Raw genomic sequence first — 14,515 nt, 5'->3', positions numbered from 1 at the left:
ACACACACACACACACACACACTCACACTCAGACATGCTCTTTCAACTGTGAGACAGTCCACCAGCTCATGGGAGTCGTCCCGTCTCCTGCGCTGACTGACAGCACTTCAAAAAACACCCGTCCCAAAGAAAAGGGGACCGTCATAGGAAACAGGCTCTCCAGAGACGGGTCGTACCACTTCCCCTGAAATGGGGGGGGGGGGGGGGGGGGGGGGGGGGGGTTGGGAGTAAGATTGACTGAGTTTTTTTACCCTCATTCCTAAGTGTCATGTCAGTGAAACACGAGCCTGGGAGCTTGTGAAGGAGGGTCCGGGTTAGGGGGGTCTGGTTGCTAGGCAGCCGAGCGATCTGAGCCGGATGCTGATTGGCTTGTGAGTGTGTGTGTGTGTGTGTGTGTGTGTGGAGAGAGGGTTAGCTCAAAGAAGTGTAGACCTGATTTTGGACCGTGTAGGAGAGAAGAAACACAGACAAAGAGTCTTTCATGCTCTAACTGAATTTAAATATATTTTACATTACATATGCATAAATCAGCCCGTTTACAGATATTGATATGCGCTCTTTGTGTAAAAGGGGTTTCAAAAACCAAATCATCTTTCCAAAAAATGTGTGAAAGTGAAGATTTACTTTGGTGAAATGCCTTGGCAAGAGTGGCTTCTCCTGAAAATCACCCCAACACACACACACACACACACACACTGACAGAGAAAAGACTTTTGGTTGAAGGGCTTTTTCTCAATTCAATTTCATTTTCAATATCTACAGAACCTCCACCCCCCAAAAAAAGGATGGGTCAGGCGGGGGGGTGGTGATAATATCGCTCAGTATTTTGTTCGGTTTGAATAAAGTGAAAAGATTCTTTTTTCTCTTTGATTCAAAAAAGGGTCGCACATTTTTTTTGCCCGGCACATGATTTGAACTCGTCGGGGAGGAAAGCTTCTCTGCAGCATCCCTCTCTATCTTGTGGCTCAGAGAGCACCGTGTTTTTAATATATTTCAGATTAGCTGTGCGAGCCCAGAGAGAGGGAGGCATGCAAGCAAGAGAGAGAGAGCGAGAGACAGAGAGAGAGAGAGAGAGAGAGAGAGAGAGAGAGAGAAACTCAAAAGATTTAGAGAAAGACAGAAATGGTGAGTAATGAGCAGCAAACAGTCGTCTGTCCAAAGAGATAAGACGAGGAGACAGAAACAAAGAAGGGAAAGAGAGAAACAACCGAGAGAGGACGAAAAAGATTTACGGGAACAAAAAGGAGATGAGCAGAGATACAGAAGACAGACATTGCCGAGTGTGTGTGTGTGTGTGTGTGCGTGTGTGTGTGTGCGTGGGCTGGAAAAGCCCAGCAACAGGGCATGCCTTAAATAGCTCAGATGGTCGGAGATAACATGACGCTGGAGAAAGCCTGACGGCTCGGGGGGGCCACGTGTTGTGTTGTCCTAAGCATGTTCCTACCAAATGCTGACAGCGGCTCCATGGGCTGTCTCAGTCATATGGCAGATCACATGACCCACCCACCACCACCACCACCACCCGAGGAAGGCTGCCCGCGTTAGGCCGGTTGCTGGCGAGCAGAAAATGCCGAACGCCCATCTGGATTCCCAAAACACGGACGTCTGTGGGGGACGATACCCCCAATCCATGTCAAGAAGAGCCCTCAGTCATTGTAACAGAGAAAAACCCATTTGTTCATGGTTTATTCAGGACTTATGGTCCCACCAACCCTGACAGTGATAGCTTTACTTCACTTCACCCGGATACTCCGATAAGGACGAACACCGTGGAGGTGGAAGGTATAAAAGACAGAAAATACACAGGTATGAAGTTGCCATACGGTATGTCTATAGCTCTGTTTTTATTTTATTTTATCAATATTACAGAACAACACAAATCGATGCCAGATTCGCCAACGAATAGTCTAAAAAAGCGCATGCAAGAGGAGGAGGAGTTGGTAAAAACCAGCGCAACTTCCATCACATGGACATACTGCAGTTCGGGTCGCCTCAAATCAAAAACGCGTTCTGGGAAGCAAAAGAATGCGTCCTCCGCATCATTACGCCAAGATGTGGGGAAGTTGAGAAGGATTCAGTTTGACAGCAACAGTGTGGCAACAACCACTCACACTCAAACACACTTCCTCCCCTTGACTTCCGTGAAAAAATAAAAAAATCTTTCAAACGTTTCTGACATTTTCGGGACTCAACCGCCAATTCATAAAATATTAGTTTCAACCATATTTACTTTTTTAAAAATTCACTGCGGCCATTTAAAAAACTGGGCAGCGGGACGTAGTTTGGCTACGCAGTATGTACACGATGTGCTCAACGTAAAGCTTCCTCTACACGTTCTCTGGTTGGCATCACAGTGATCCGTTTCCTTGGCCCCCCCCCCCACCACGAGCACCCATCGCTCCTCGCCAACGAAATCATCCCCGACGACTCATTTCTCACAAAAGCACAGACGGTCCGATCTGGACGTCTCCGTCTGCACGATGCTTCTCTCCCACTGAGGCCGAGGCTCACAGGGACGTCACCGCCCAACAGTTACCAACTGTCCAAATGTCTCCGAGAACAGTGTGACTCTAAAAAATGAAGGAACTGTTGAACCATGTGAATGCCTTGTGCCATGTGTATTTTAACGACTGGCAATGTTACACCTGCATTAAGTGTTATCTTCTCTTATTACCATAGAATCAAATAGTTGTAAAGCCAACTAACACCAAACTCTGCAGCCCTGTGCAGCTTTTAGTATCTCTTAAGCTTCCATCAGCTCGCTGTCTTGGTATTGCGTCATCGGGTTACACTTTTGATTCTCCTCGCCCTTCGTGGTTAAAAAGCTAATTACAGTAGCTTTAGGTTTTGGTTCGGTCTGTGATTTTGTTCTCAAATCACATCAGCGATCATCTACTGCTGCTCAGCTGCCACTGCTGTGATAATTGACGGACATCTTTCTTTTCCCCCAGCAGCTTACAAACATTTACTTCTTGCCGGTGTGGGTCTTTGAAATATCAAGGACGTTAAAAAGGAGCTCAGGCAGTAACAGTTGCTGACATTTTGAGTGATCGGCAACCAATTTGTGGCCTTTGGTTGCCTTCGTGCACCCCGAAATAAACACACTTTATTATCTGTTGCATTGGTGATATTTAAATACTGCTGTTACAGTCAGAAGTTTGAGTCCGAAGCATGCATCACACACACGACATGTATGTCAAGCTGACGTATTCGTCTGCATAGTATCTCAATTACTCAAAATATAAGGCGGCAGACGCATTTTCAGTTTCAGCGACTAAAACTGGTGCCAGTCTGGCTGCTCGTTTTAAAAGTTAGTGTTGAGCCCTGGAGATTTAATGACCTTGAGATTTTCTATGCAAGAAGAATGGGTGACTTGTGGAGCCATCATGTGGCGTCGCTGACGTTTGGCTAATCTGCCTGCAGCCTCTTTTCTTCTCCTCCAGGATGAAACCTGATACGGCAGCTCAGCCAGCTTTAGCCACACGCTAATTAATCCGCGGCACCAAAGCCTCTTAATAATACCCAAACGCCACAAACAATAGTAGTCGTGCCAAGCCGTGGAAAGCTTTTCGGTGTGGGAGCAGCGAAGTGGTACGATCGGGGAATTGGTAGTATTTAGATAAGAGGACCTGCACTAACACTGCCGGGGCTGAGGGGGTTCGTTCTCTGTGCGGCTCTGTGTGACGGTGCCACTGAAAGGTGCTGACTAACTACGGCTGGTTAGCTTGATTTGTGCTTTGATTGTGCTGGTAGCCCTGCAGCTTGTGGCCAAATGGAGCTTTTCTTCTGAATCTTTGAGGGGGGGGTTGGTTTGGATAGAGGACTGGAAAGTGAGCGGCTGGAGGGAGTTGGCTTAATCCTCTCTGTCACACTGTCCCGCTTTGTCAGAGGCGATATCAGGCCTCCATTTCTGTTACTCTCTTCCTCTCTGCATCTCACCCGCCCTTCATCGCTCTGATTCGAACCGACGAGCCGGACTTCTCGCTGTCTTTCTGAAGTCTTTTTATTTTATTTCTTTATTTTATTTCTCCCTCCTTTCTTCGTTCCCTGTTCCTCCCCCTGCCTTCCTCTGTCTCCCTTTCTTTCGGATGGGGCTTATCAGCGACGGAACAAACAGGCTCTTTGTGTTTTTAGCGACAGAGCGGAGGCTTATTTCATTTAAACCTGGATAGGATATCCATCCACAGGGGGGGCAGAAAAACAGCAGAAAACATGGGCAAAGTGACAGTGAGGGTGGAACACAAAAACAACCAATACCACAAAGAGACAGAGACGAGGTGACGTTGGGCCACCGACCGTCCTAAATTTAAAGAAAACGAGACGGCAAAAGCTAGAGGAAGCAGGATGGATAAACCTAAATAGAAAGAGAAGAGGAGGAAGTTCAAATTACTGTCTGGAGCCGCTGTTCAATATCTGCAAGGTCGGTGACTTTAAAGCCACACAACAAGCTCAATATCAGGGAAAACTGAACAAAATATCTACAGCTTTGTAACAGCGAAATAACAGCGACACAGACAGAAAAAGTCACCGTTCCGATCCCTGCAACATGTAGATAGTGTTCAGCGTGCAAAAGAGCGATTGAGGCTCATTTTGCTACAAACCTCAAAACTGATTGTTTGATAAAAAACATCTCTTTGCTTCCCAGGAGTCCCAACGCTGAGAATGAGTTGCACATGAACAGCTTATTTTTTAAAAAGCCTGAGCAGACAGCCTTAAAAGTAGAGCGTGGACAAAGTGAGGCGCTGATCCTGACCTAAATACAGAACTGCAGAGAGAGAGAGAAAGATAGATAGAAGGGGGCATACGAGTGTTTGATCGGAAATAACTTGGCGTTCCCGCCCCGTTGGAGGGAGGAGCGATCTCTAATGAGAGGGTGAGACGGGCTGTCTACATTATCTATTTAAACTCATCCCAACCTTCATGGTTCTGCCATTCACGCGGGCAGTATGATTTATATATACAAGCACACACAACACCGAGGACAGTAAACGCTCAGAAATGCATTTCCATTGCCTCTCAACGGCTCTCAACATGTCCGACAGCGAGCCAGCGGCTCTTAGCTAACGATGCTAACAGCGCAAACCACGGCAACAGTGATGAGCGTGCAAACAGTTACTCTACTAGGTCTTTACATTGATAATAGTTGTTTGCTGCTAAGTTAATGTTCAGAATGCTAAATAAAGCTCCTTTAAATGAAGTGAAGAACACTCCACGCTGGACAGGTTACAGTATAACGGCAGGTAGTCAACCTGCAGACTTTGAGCTGTTATCCACTGGTTTCCATCGACGCACATACAGCGTTCTGCAAATCACCTTCTTCAAACCACTGATTCAGGGTTTTTTTTAAAAGGTAAAAAGAGTCAAAAACCAGGTTTCTTGTCTGTGGACCAGCTACTGTTTTACCTTCAAATTACATTTTTAAAACATACCAAACATCAGCAGAAAGACTAACTCCCCATCCTCAAAATTCACATAGTTTAGCAGTGTTCACCTAGAGACAGCGCTGAGAACTTTGCTTGTATTTCAGGCTCAAATTTCCACTATGTATGCAAATATAAACAATTTCACATTTTACTCAAGCAGCACCTACCTAATTGGTTTTCAATAGTCACTGAGGAACAACAGGAGCCAGAACCAGCGACCTCAGCCGTCTGTTTGTTACTGATAGTTAAGCAGGTGGTGCTGGGTGGACACCAGGATTTGATCACACTGGTCTTTTTCTGGCAGGAAGTGCTAACCAGTCGCTCAGCCAGCTCCCATTCAACAAAGGCAATTAGAGAGAGACTGCTTATCAGCGAGTAATTACAAAGCAAAGAAAGAAACAGTGGGGCAGTCTTTCATGGTGATCACAGCAGTGTAGTGCATATTTCTCGGGGGTGGGGTGGGGGGTGGGGGAGTCACTGCCTCAGATCTTGTGATACCGCATTCATTTAGCGGCGTTCGTGACCATTCATCGCCCATTCTGGGTCACAATCGTAGCTTATCCTCTCATCGCAAGTCTCGGCCCGCTCCGAAACAGGTCGTGGTGAAACTTAACCCGCCAATGGCTGAGATGGCAGAGGCTTAGCTAATGAGTACGGGGAGTGTGTGTGTTGTCCGGACTCACCCTCAGGGCCTCTATGACCAGGTCGCGGGCCTCCAGCTCTCCCTCCATGATACTGAGCAGGGTGAGCAGCTCTGGCTTGCTCAGGTTATCCATGTTGAACTCACATTTCTGCAACACAGGACGGAAAAACAAACACGTCAGAATTGCACAATACAATATTATGCATAGAGCTGGGTATTGGACCCTTGATACTTCTTACATCAAACTGTTTTCATGACAGTGAGTATCGAAAACCCCGAGATCACAATCAGCCTTACTGCCCAAGTATGTGTGACTCTGGTTTTTGCATTTTCTCTCAATGTACTTACACAGAAACTGACATAACGACAGAACAAATACAAGAAAGCTGAAGAAATAAGGTCGGGGAACAGACAGGCCTATGCAATAAAACCCTCACAAGTAAGGGAGGTAACAGCTGCAGTTTATCACAACATCTGACCAACAAGCAGAACACAAATCTGCATTAAAAGCTCAGTTTTCTAGTTGAAGCGAGCATCCATCCATCCTCGTCCACTGCAGGTAACGTTGGCGATGCCGTACGGAGCTTGCTAATAGGAACAGGCTAATAAATGGAAGCTAATCGCTAAGCTAATTGTTTAGCTGCGAATGCATTTTAAAGATGTTGGGAATGTTTTTTCAACACTATTTGTTTACATACAAGAATAATAAAGCAATGTTGGTTCAGTTCTTAATTGTCTTTTTTTGAACTGTTGGTGGCTCTAGATTAAAAGGATTATCCTCTGGGGGTCATGAATGTCAACCAAAGCCCATTTAATAGCTTCAAACTGAGTTCAATTTGGACCAAAATGTTGGGACAGCAAAACCAACTATGAACCGTCTCCAACCGACGAACCAACCAAGAACCCTGCAGCAAAGTGTCACATAAAATCCTCACACATTGTACACGGCGATTAACTGATTTGTTGAGCTACTGCTGTTATTATTATTATTATTCAAGTGAAACAAAAGATTTGACAACTCGTCCAACATTGCACCTGCTTTGTGTAGAGAAAAAAAAAAGGTTGCTAATATGACAAATGCGCCACTTACTTCAGGTCTCCACCTGGTCTCATTAAGAGCAGCCCATTAAATTAGGCTAGATGTCCCGTCCTACCTCGAAGCTATTAGGGCCTAATTACATTTAGCTAGGTCATTAAGCACCTACGTGGTCAGTGGCGGTCGTGAGGCTAATGGGTGGAGATGACTGTAATTGGGATTGACCAGAAACACTTCATGCCTCCCCTTGTGTCAATTAAAAGATTTGTTTTCCCGCGGTCTACTTATGAAAAGCAGAACGTCTGTTCATGGGAAGAATCCACCGGTTACTTTCTTACTTCTTCTGACTGGGAATCACATTGTCCGTGCTGTAAAAATGTAAATGTTGTTTATAGAACAAGACGTCACTGTGGATTTTGGGGGGTTTACTAAAAAGCAAAAAAACTGAAAACCCTCCTCTACCTGTAAATGCCTCACAAATTTGAATTAAGTTGTATGAATCCATTCCATTGCAACGACTTCATTTCATCCGTCTTTGATCTATTTTCTGTGTGTAGTGTGTGATAATTTAAACTAAGACAATTTGCAGATAAAGATTTAACAAAACAAACATAAATTCAGCTTATAAAAATTGTGCATTATTGTAGTTTACATTAAATTTAGTTGTAGTTTTCACCTAAAATTAGGTTATATAAATCAGTGAGTTGTCTCCTTTAAGACCAGCTTCAGCATTAAGCTGCTTGCATGTTACAATAATAACAATCAAATAATATTGTTAATAAGCAGTTAATTAATTCAAAGTCTAGTGTACAATATAGTAACATAAAACTCTGAAGAGGCCAGTCTACACGAGGAGTACTTTCGTTTTATACATTTTGATATTTGTGTTTTTTGTATTGGTACTTTTTTTGAGGAATAAAGTTACAGCTTTTGTAAAGGAATTAAGTTTTAAAAGAAGTCCCTGAGACAGTTTAGTAACTAACTTAAAGCATCAGAAATGTGACAGGAGATTGTTGTTTTTAAGATGTTAAATTCTACAACAGACCAAGAGGACATTTTTCTCATGACATCGTGATTTTGGATTTCCTGGTCCCAACCCTGAACACCACAGCAACATCTGGTTAGTCGACATTCCAAAGCACAGCGTCTAATTGTTGTGTTCAGGGCCCTTGAAAGGGATTGTACTCATTCTGAGTAAAACCCAGGTGAGTTAAATGAATATAAAACGGGGCCAGAATTTAACACTGAAGGTCGGCGACATTAGAGTTTCCAGTGAACCGTGTTGGCGACTGCTGCAGCCATCTACTAATAGAGAGCCACGACCAGCTGCATCCTCAGTATCTGGAAGCTTTTTCAGGAGGCTATTTGTTCAATAAGACGTTAGTAAAACCAAGCGGGAACGGAGGAAGCGAACAGCGTCTCTGGGCCTCTGGTGCACATCGGGCGGATCGATACCTGCTCTTTCTGGTGACGTTCGGTCGTCACGTAAAGCCTGATTTACAAACCTACATCGAAACCGCGGCCAAGATTAGTCCATTTCATCAAGGAGTCAGTCCAGAGGTCCCTCGCACAGAGTGTGACTTTGAACAGGCCGCCGTGAGATTTCATCAAGCTGCTGCCTTCTACGTGTCCTTTATACGCTCCGGTGACGTTGTTTATTTCACCGTGAGAGGGGAAAAGTTCATGCTCACACAACGGGAACAGTGGTGATAAATCCATATGAATAAACAGGCCAACGCTCTCTCCTTTAACCCTCTGAGACCCAAGCAGTCACACTTTTCTCTCTGTGGCTTTGATTTTCACTGCAATATATAAATCCTGCATCTCGAAGGAAACAGCACCATCGTGGCGAGAAGGAGAGAGAACTCAAACATGTCTTTTGTGCAGAATAACGGAGTTACAATGCCATAAATCATAGAAAGAAAAAAAACGCAAGTTGAAGTTATTTGAAAATGTATATTACAAAAATGGGAAAACAATGGAATCTATAAATCCAACATTTTAGATCTAAAGTGTTACCAATGTTTTTACATGTTTACAATCTCTACTTACAACCTCTCCTGGTTGTAGAATGTAGAGTAAAATGTTTTTGATGAAAAATCACAATTGTAAGCTTCGTTTTTGGTTTATTTTTCTGACGGAAGCGTTCATCACACCTGATGTGTTCAAGGACCCTGGGAAAGATGAAGATCTGATGATGATGTCAGATACAGCGTCTGGCTAAGATAAACAGTTTAGTTTTGGCTATTGTTAAGAGAAAACTTGCTTTTCAGTCCCGTCGGCGGCTTTTGGGGTTCAGAGGGTTAAAAAGGCAGGTGCTGAAAAAGGTTTTTAATCAAGAATTTCTTTTTAACAAAGGAAGTTTTGAGTCTTCTAATAGTAGACCTACTCTAATCTAATATTTTCTTTTCAGAACAAGGAGCTGGATTTAGTCGGACCACGTTTTTACATCACACAGCAAGCCTGGAAATGAAAGCAGCAGAGATTCCAAAAAGGGATTGATTCATCCTCATCGAACCTTCAGATCGATGCCCGAGCTCCTCTCATTTCCCGGCAGCGTTCGCCACTCAAGAGGATTGGACGACTCGGGGAGGCTTGACAGGACGGCAGCCCTGAGCCTCGCCGTCCTGTCACGGGGGCCTCTGGGTTGGAAGGTGGAGGGGCTGATTCTCTCTGGCGTTTCTGCACAGCGAGCAGGTGAAACAAGCGAACACTAATTTTGTTTTCCGTGAGCCGCGTGCTGAGCGCCGAGGGCACGAGCAGCCTGGCCGGCTCGCTGTGAGCTTCTCGGTCCACTTGATAAGCCTCGTGTCGTTTCACTCTTTGTGTTGTTCGTCTGGCAAAAGAAAGCTTGCCGAGTTTCTCTCACGGACTCGTGTCCCGTTACTACAAAACTGTGTGATTTGACTGTACAGAAGACGCCTGTGAGGGGTAACGAGAAAATAGTACCATCCTGTTGAGGGAAATCACACTGAATTAAAAAAGTCCTTTATATATTATTTTGTGGTATCTAACAATACAGTAAGTTTAAAACTCCCTGAGTGTAACTCTTTAGAATAAATGATCGACCTATCGTACGATATTTGGACGTGACCTCAATCTTTTTTACGCTATCGACTTAAGACTTAAAAGTTCATTGCTCTTTGAAAGGGTGCACTTGTATTATTATGCTATTATATTATCATTATATCAGTGGCATAAAATAGTCTTAAAATGACAATATTATAATTTATCGTAGTTATTTCTGGGACAATATATCATCCAGCAAAAGTATTTATCGTGACAGGCATGTTCTGCATGGTACGATTATTTGTTATTTGGGTGAAGTGACCCTTTAATAAACTATTATACTTAATCTTCTGTGATGACCTATCCAACTTGTTTACAGGGTAATCTGAAACACCTCCTGTGTGGAAGCACAGAAATTATTTTGTTGTCAGGACGAAGAAGCGATGACATTACAGCCACTCGTGTTGATGGCACATCTCCAACGTGGCAGCATGTCCCACATAATCACTCACTGACACAATAGTCACTGCCAGACATTAAAGTGAGCTGAGGGGCATTTAGAAAAACAACCTGGGTCATATTTCTGTAGTTTTTTATCATCTATCATGATAACATTTCACTGATGAACGTCATTTCAACAAACACGACAACTTACTGGGAAGTCAAACAGATAGAAAACACGAGTTATCCAACGTTTCATTCGATTTTGCAGACCGACTTCCTGCTTGAACTGCTTAACGCTGACGTGTGTGCGCACATGGTTTCTGTGCAATGACAGACTATCTTACCATTTTGGGGGGGGGTCACTTTTAGTTTCACCAAAATATGGCTAAACTAGGCGATTGTTTACACTACGCATCTGCTCAGTTCTGGATCAGATTCCCAGTCTGCATATTGCAATGGATTCATCAAGCTCAGACTATCACATCTCGGACAAAACATGATTTTTGGCATTGTATATATTTTGGGATTTGCTCTTTTGGTTATTGTTCTGCACATCCATTCCCCTCCGGATGAACAAAAGTTGTATCTCGTCTCTCATCACATGAAGGAAGCCGGCTTCTCCTGTACAGCTGGTTAAGATGACAGACGTCAGATCAGATCAGCTGTAGATAATTAACATTAATTCTGTAAAGGCCAAAATGAAAAGTTCTGTCTCTGCAGCTGGTGTATGTATTCAGACAAAGGTTGTATGTGAGTCAGGACGCATCACTCTGCAACACCAATGCAGGACCGAGAACGGACTGTTTTTGTAGTTCATCGAGGAATGAATTTAAAAATCGTGAACTTTGACTCAGATCAACATCAGAATCTGCTCAACTTCATAGTTCTGAATCAGGACTTTCAGCAGATGTTGGCTGTTAATTTAATCTGTCAGATGCATTAAACTCACATTTGATTCATTACATACAGCTAATCTCTTTTTCAGGTTATAGGGACGAGGCTGTGCACTTTAATTAGGCTAAAACTGTTTCGGCCTTCTCGGCCAACAACAGGTGATTACACAGCTTTGAGTTACAGCCGGCTTATTTTAGCCTTTAGTGACTTGCAACCATTGAACGGCAGACCGAATAAACGTCTTAATCATCTGACTGCTCGTGTTTCTTGGACTCAAATCGTTGCAGCAGCCTCAGATCTCATCAACTTAAACTAAATAACTAATTATCTATTAAATAAGCATGTTTTCCTTCAACTCCAGCCGGATCATAGACTGTATTTAACAAGTGGACGTATTCGTCGTGAGGTCACTTATTGGTTCGTGGACGTTTTGAAGCCTCGAGTTCTGCGATTTGGCCGTCGCCATCTTGGCTTTTTAAAAACCGGTGAACGGAAGTGACCATATTTGGACTCAGGAGGAGTGACATAGAGACGCCATGTACATCATAAAGCATCCCCTGCTTTATGGTCTGTTTGACTCTAAATGGACCATCATTTACTAAATGAACATCATGCTGTATTGAAGAAGACTTGAAACTAGAGATTGAGACCATAAACTCATGTTTACAATGTTTACTGAGGTAATAAATCAAGAGAGAAGTAGAGTCATTTTCTCATAGACTTCTATACAACCAGAGGAGTCGCCCCCTGGTGTACACTAGAGAGAATGCAGGTTTTAAGACACTTCAGCATTGGCTTCACTTTACAGAAACGGAAGTTGCTGTTTGAGCAGGACAGGTTGCACACATGCTGTGTGCCACACCAACATGTATTATGGTAAACGTGTGGGAGGTGACCATCAGAGCTCCCCTCATTGACCTCTGACCTCTCTCTGGACGGCAGGGAAAACTTCCCCCCACCTTGGGCTAACAGCAGAGAGTCTGGGGAGTCTGGGGTGAGCAAAGAGCAAAGTGCTTTATTTAACCACCACAGGCATGATGGGAGTGGGGGAGGTGGAGGGGGTAGGGTCATGGGAGGCGGAAGCCCCCCGTTCGCTGGAGGAAGAGGGTGCTGGCAGGAGCGCCGGGGCGAGCCGAGGAGGCTGCCCGGCTCCCATGTCTCCGGAGCACCTGTTCACCTCAACACTAAATGTATAAAGTGGCCTCGGGGCAGTTCTGAGCGCGCTCAGAAGAGGGAGGGCAGGCTGACACGGTACTCCCAGCTATGCCAGCTGAGTCACTGAAATTAAGACCAATTTAGAAAGGTGTCTGGTGAGCAGCCCCCCCCCCCCCACTATCCATGCAGCTCTTCTCCCACATCTCCTCAGCTCACTGCTCAAACCCACCCCCACCTCAACACCCACACTACCACCCACTCACCTCAGGGACCCGTGGCTGCTTTCTATTCCAGCAACTTTTCAGCAGCCTACATCCACAGAAGTGGGTTTTTTGTGGGTGGGTGGGGGGGATGGGGGGATGGGGGGGGGGGTATTGTACTGGATGTGGTACTTAAAGTTCAATAAAACAGAAACTCAAGTGGCAAAAACCCCCACGACACCCATTTAGCATTAAGTTGCCGAGGGTGGATGACAACAGTGTGGCAGGTTGCATCCCAGGGGAGGAGGGGGGGGGGGGGGGGGGGGGGGGGGCAACAGATTGATCAACCTGCACAGAGGGATGTGAACAGCACACAACCTGTGAGAAATCACAACTATGTGTGTGTGTAAACAAGAGACAGCTCAACAACAGGACAGCTGTTAAAGGAAAGACTTTGTCTGGAGTCTGTGTGTGCGTGCGCGTGTGCGTGCGCGTGTGCGTGTGTGTGTGTGTGTGTGTGTGTGTGCATAAACCCTGAGGAGGGACCTCCTGGTTGCAACCTTATGAAACCCTGTAAGCGATCATGTAGGACTGATTGGTGGAGGACCACTTCAGTAAATAACCATTTTTCATGCCACTCGCAGCTCTGCCGGCTGGGTGAATAGATTTTGCATGAAAAATAAATGGAATAAAAAGGTTTTTCAGGGAGCAAATCAACCACCAGCCTCGATAAAAAAGATTAAACTGTCCTGCAGCGTGCATCGCTCCCAGGTCTCTGCGCACATCTCCAGTTACAGGAGCTCCAAACCAAGCCACGGTTTCCCCTTCGATCAGCCGCAGGATAACGTTACAGCGGCGGGGTGAAATGTTCAAAAAGCAGCCGGGGGAGGCGAACAAAAGAATTCACTTTAAATGTTAAGACACATAGAAACATCCTATTCTGCATGGTATATATATATATATATATATATATATATATTGTAGGAGTCGCGTGTCTGAGTCATGTCTCACCCTTAAACCGAACCCCCCTACTGTGTTTTTTCTCCAGACATTGTCGCGAGGGCTCTCCACTGGCCACCGCTGTTGCTTCATAGATGCGCACTGCTTTTTCTCCCCTTCAATCCCACCGCGACCGCTTCCTGCGCCACCAAACGTTTAAAAACAACACCCACCCCCCCCCCGCGGAAAGGTGGTTTTTGTGTGTATTCCCTTCAGGCTGTTCACGTCTTACCGTGTCGACGCTTCCCAGCACGGCGGTTGCCAGTGTTTGTACCGGAGGAGGCTGCTCTCCGCTGGCTCCCTCCGACGCCATCTTCGTACTGTAGCGGTCTCTGCTTGGAGCGAGGGCGCATCCGGCGCTCGTTAACTATTGCGCTGCTGAGCGCAAATCACGTTACGCGCGGGCATTGAAAGGAAAGCGAGAGAGAGAGAGAGAGAAGAAGAAGAAGGGAGAGAAAGAGAGAGAGAGAGATGAGATTTGACAAATTGAAGGAGCTGTGATTAAAGGTTGGTCTCCGCTGTGGGGAAAATAAAGCCCTCAGCCGATGTGTGTGCGGGCCGCTACTGCTGCTGCTGCTGCTGCAGCGGGGGAAGCGGGCAGTCGTGTGGGCGTGGACCGAACGACCGACCGACAGCGAAGAAAAACCCAGATGCGAAGCCCCGGTGCGCTCCCAACTGGAGAGGAGGCGGTGCGTCGCAGACAGAGAGAGAT

General features: G+C 45.3%; 1 protein-coding gene across 1 annotated transcript in view; it reads right to left on the bottom strand.

Moving 5' to 3' along the window:
- cttnbp2 (cortactin binding protein 2) overlaps positions 1-14,294 on the bottom strand; it is a 75,025-nt gene extending 60,731 nt beyond the window's left edge. The window contains exons 1-2 of the mRNA XM_079162725.1: positions 14,036-14,294; positions 6,107-6,214 (exon numbers count right to left, since the gene is read on the bottom strand). Of these exons, the coding sequence (XP_079018851.1) occupies positions 6,107-6,214; positions 14,036-14,116 (189 nt within the window). The 5' untranslated portion in view covers positions 14,117-14,294. The remainder of the gene's footprint in view (positions 1-6,106; positions 6,215-14,035) is intronic.
- Positions 14,295-14,515: the final 221 nt, after the last annotated feature.

The sequence above is a fragment of the Pholis gunnellus genome (assembly GCF_910591455.1).
Source record: "Pholis gunnellus genome assembly, chromosome: 7".
Taxonomy (NCBI): domain Eukaryota; kingdom Metazoa; phylum Chordata; class Actinopteri; order Perciformes; family Pholidae; genus Pholis; species Pholis gunnellus.
Note: the sequence above shows the minus strand (reverse complement) of the source record. Positions and strands in the feature narration are given on the sequence as shown.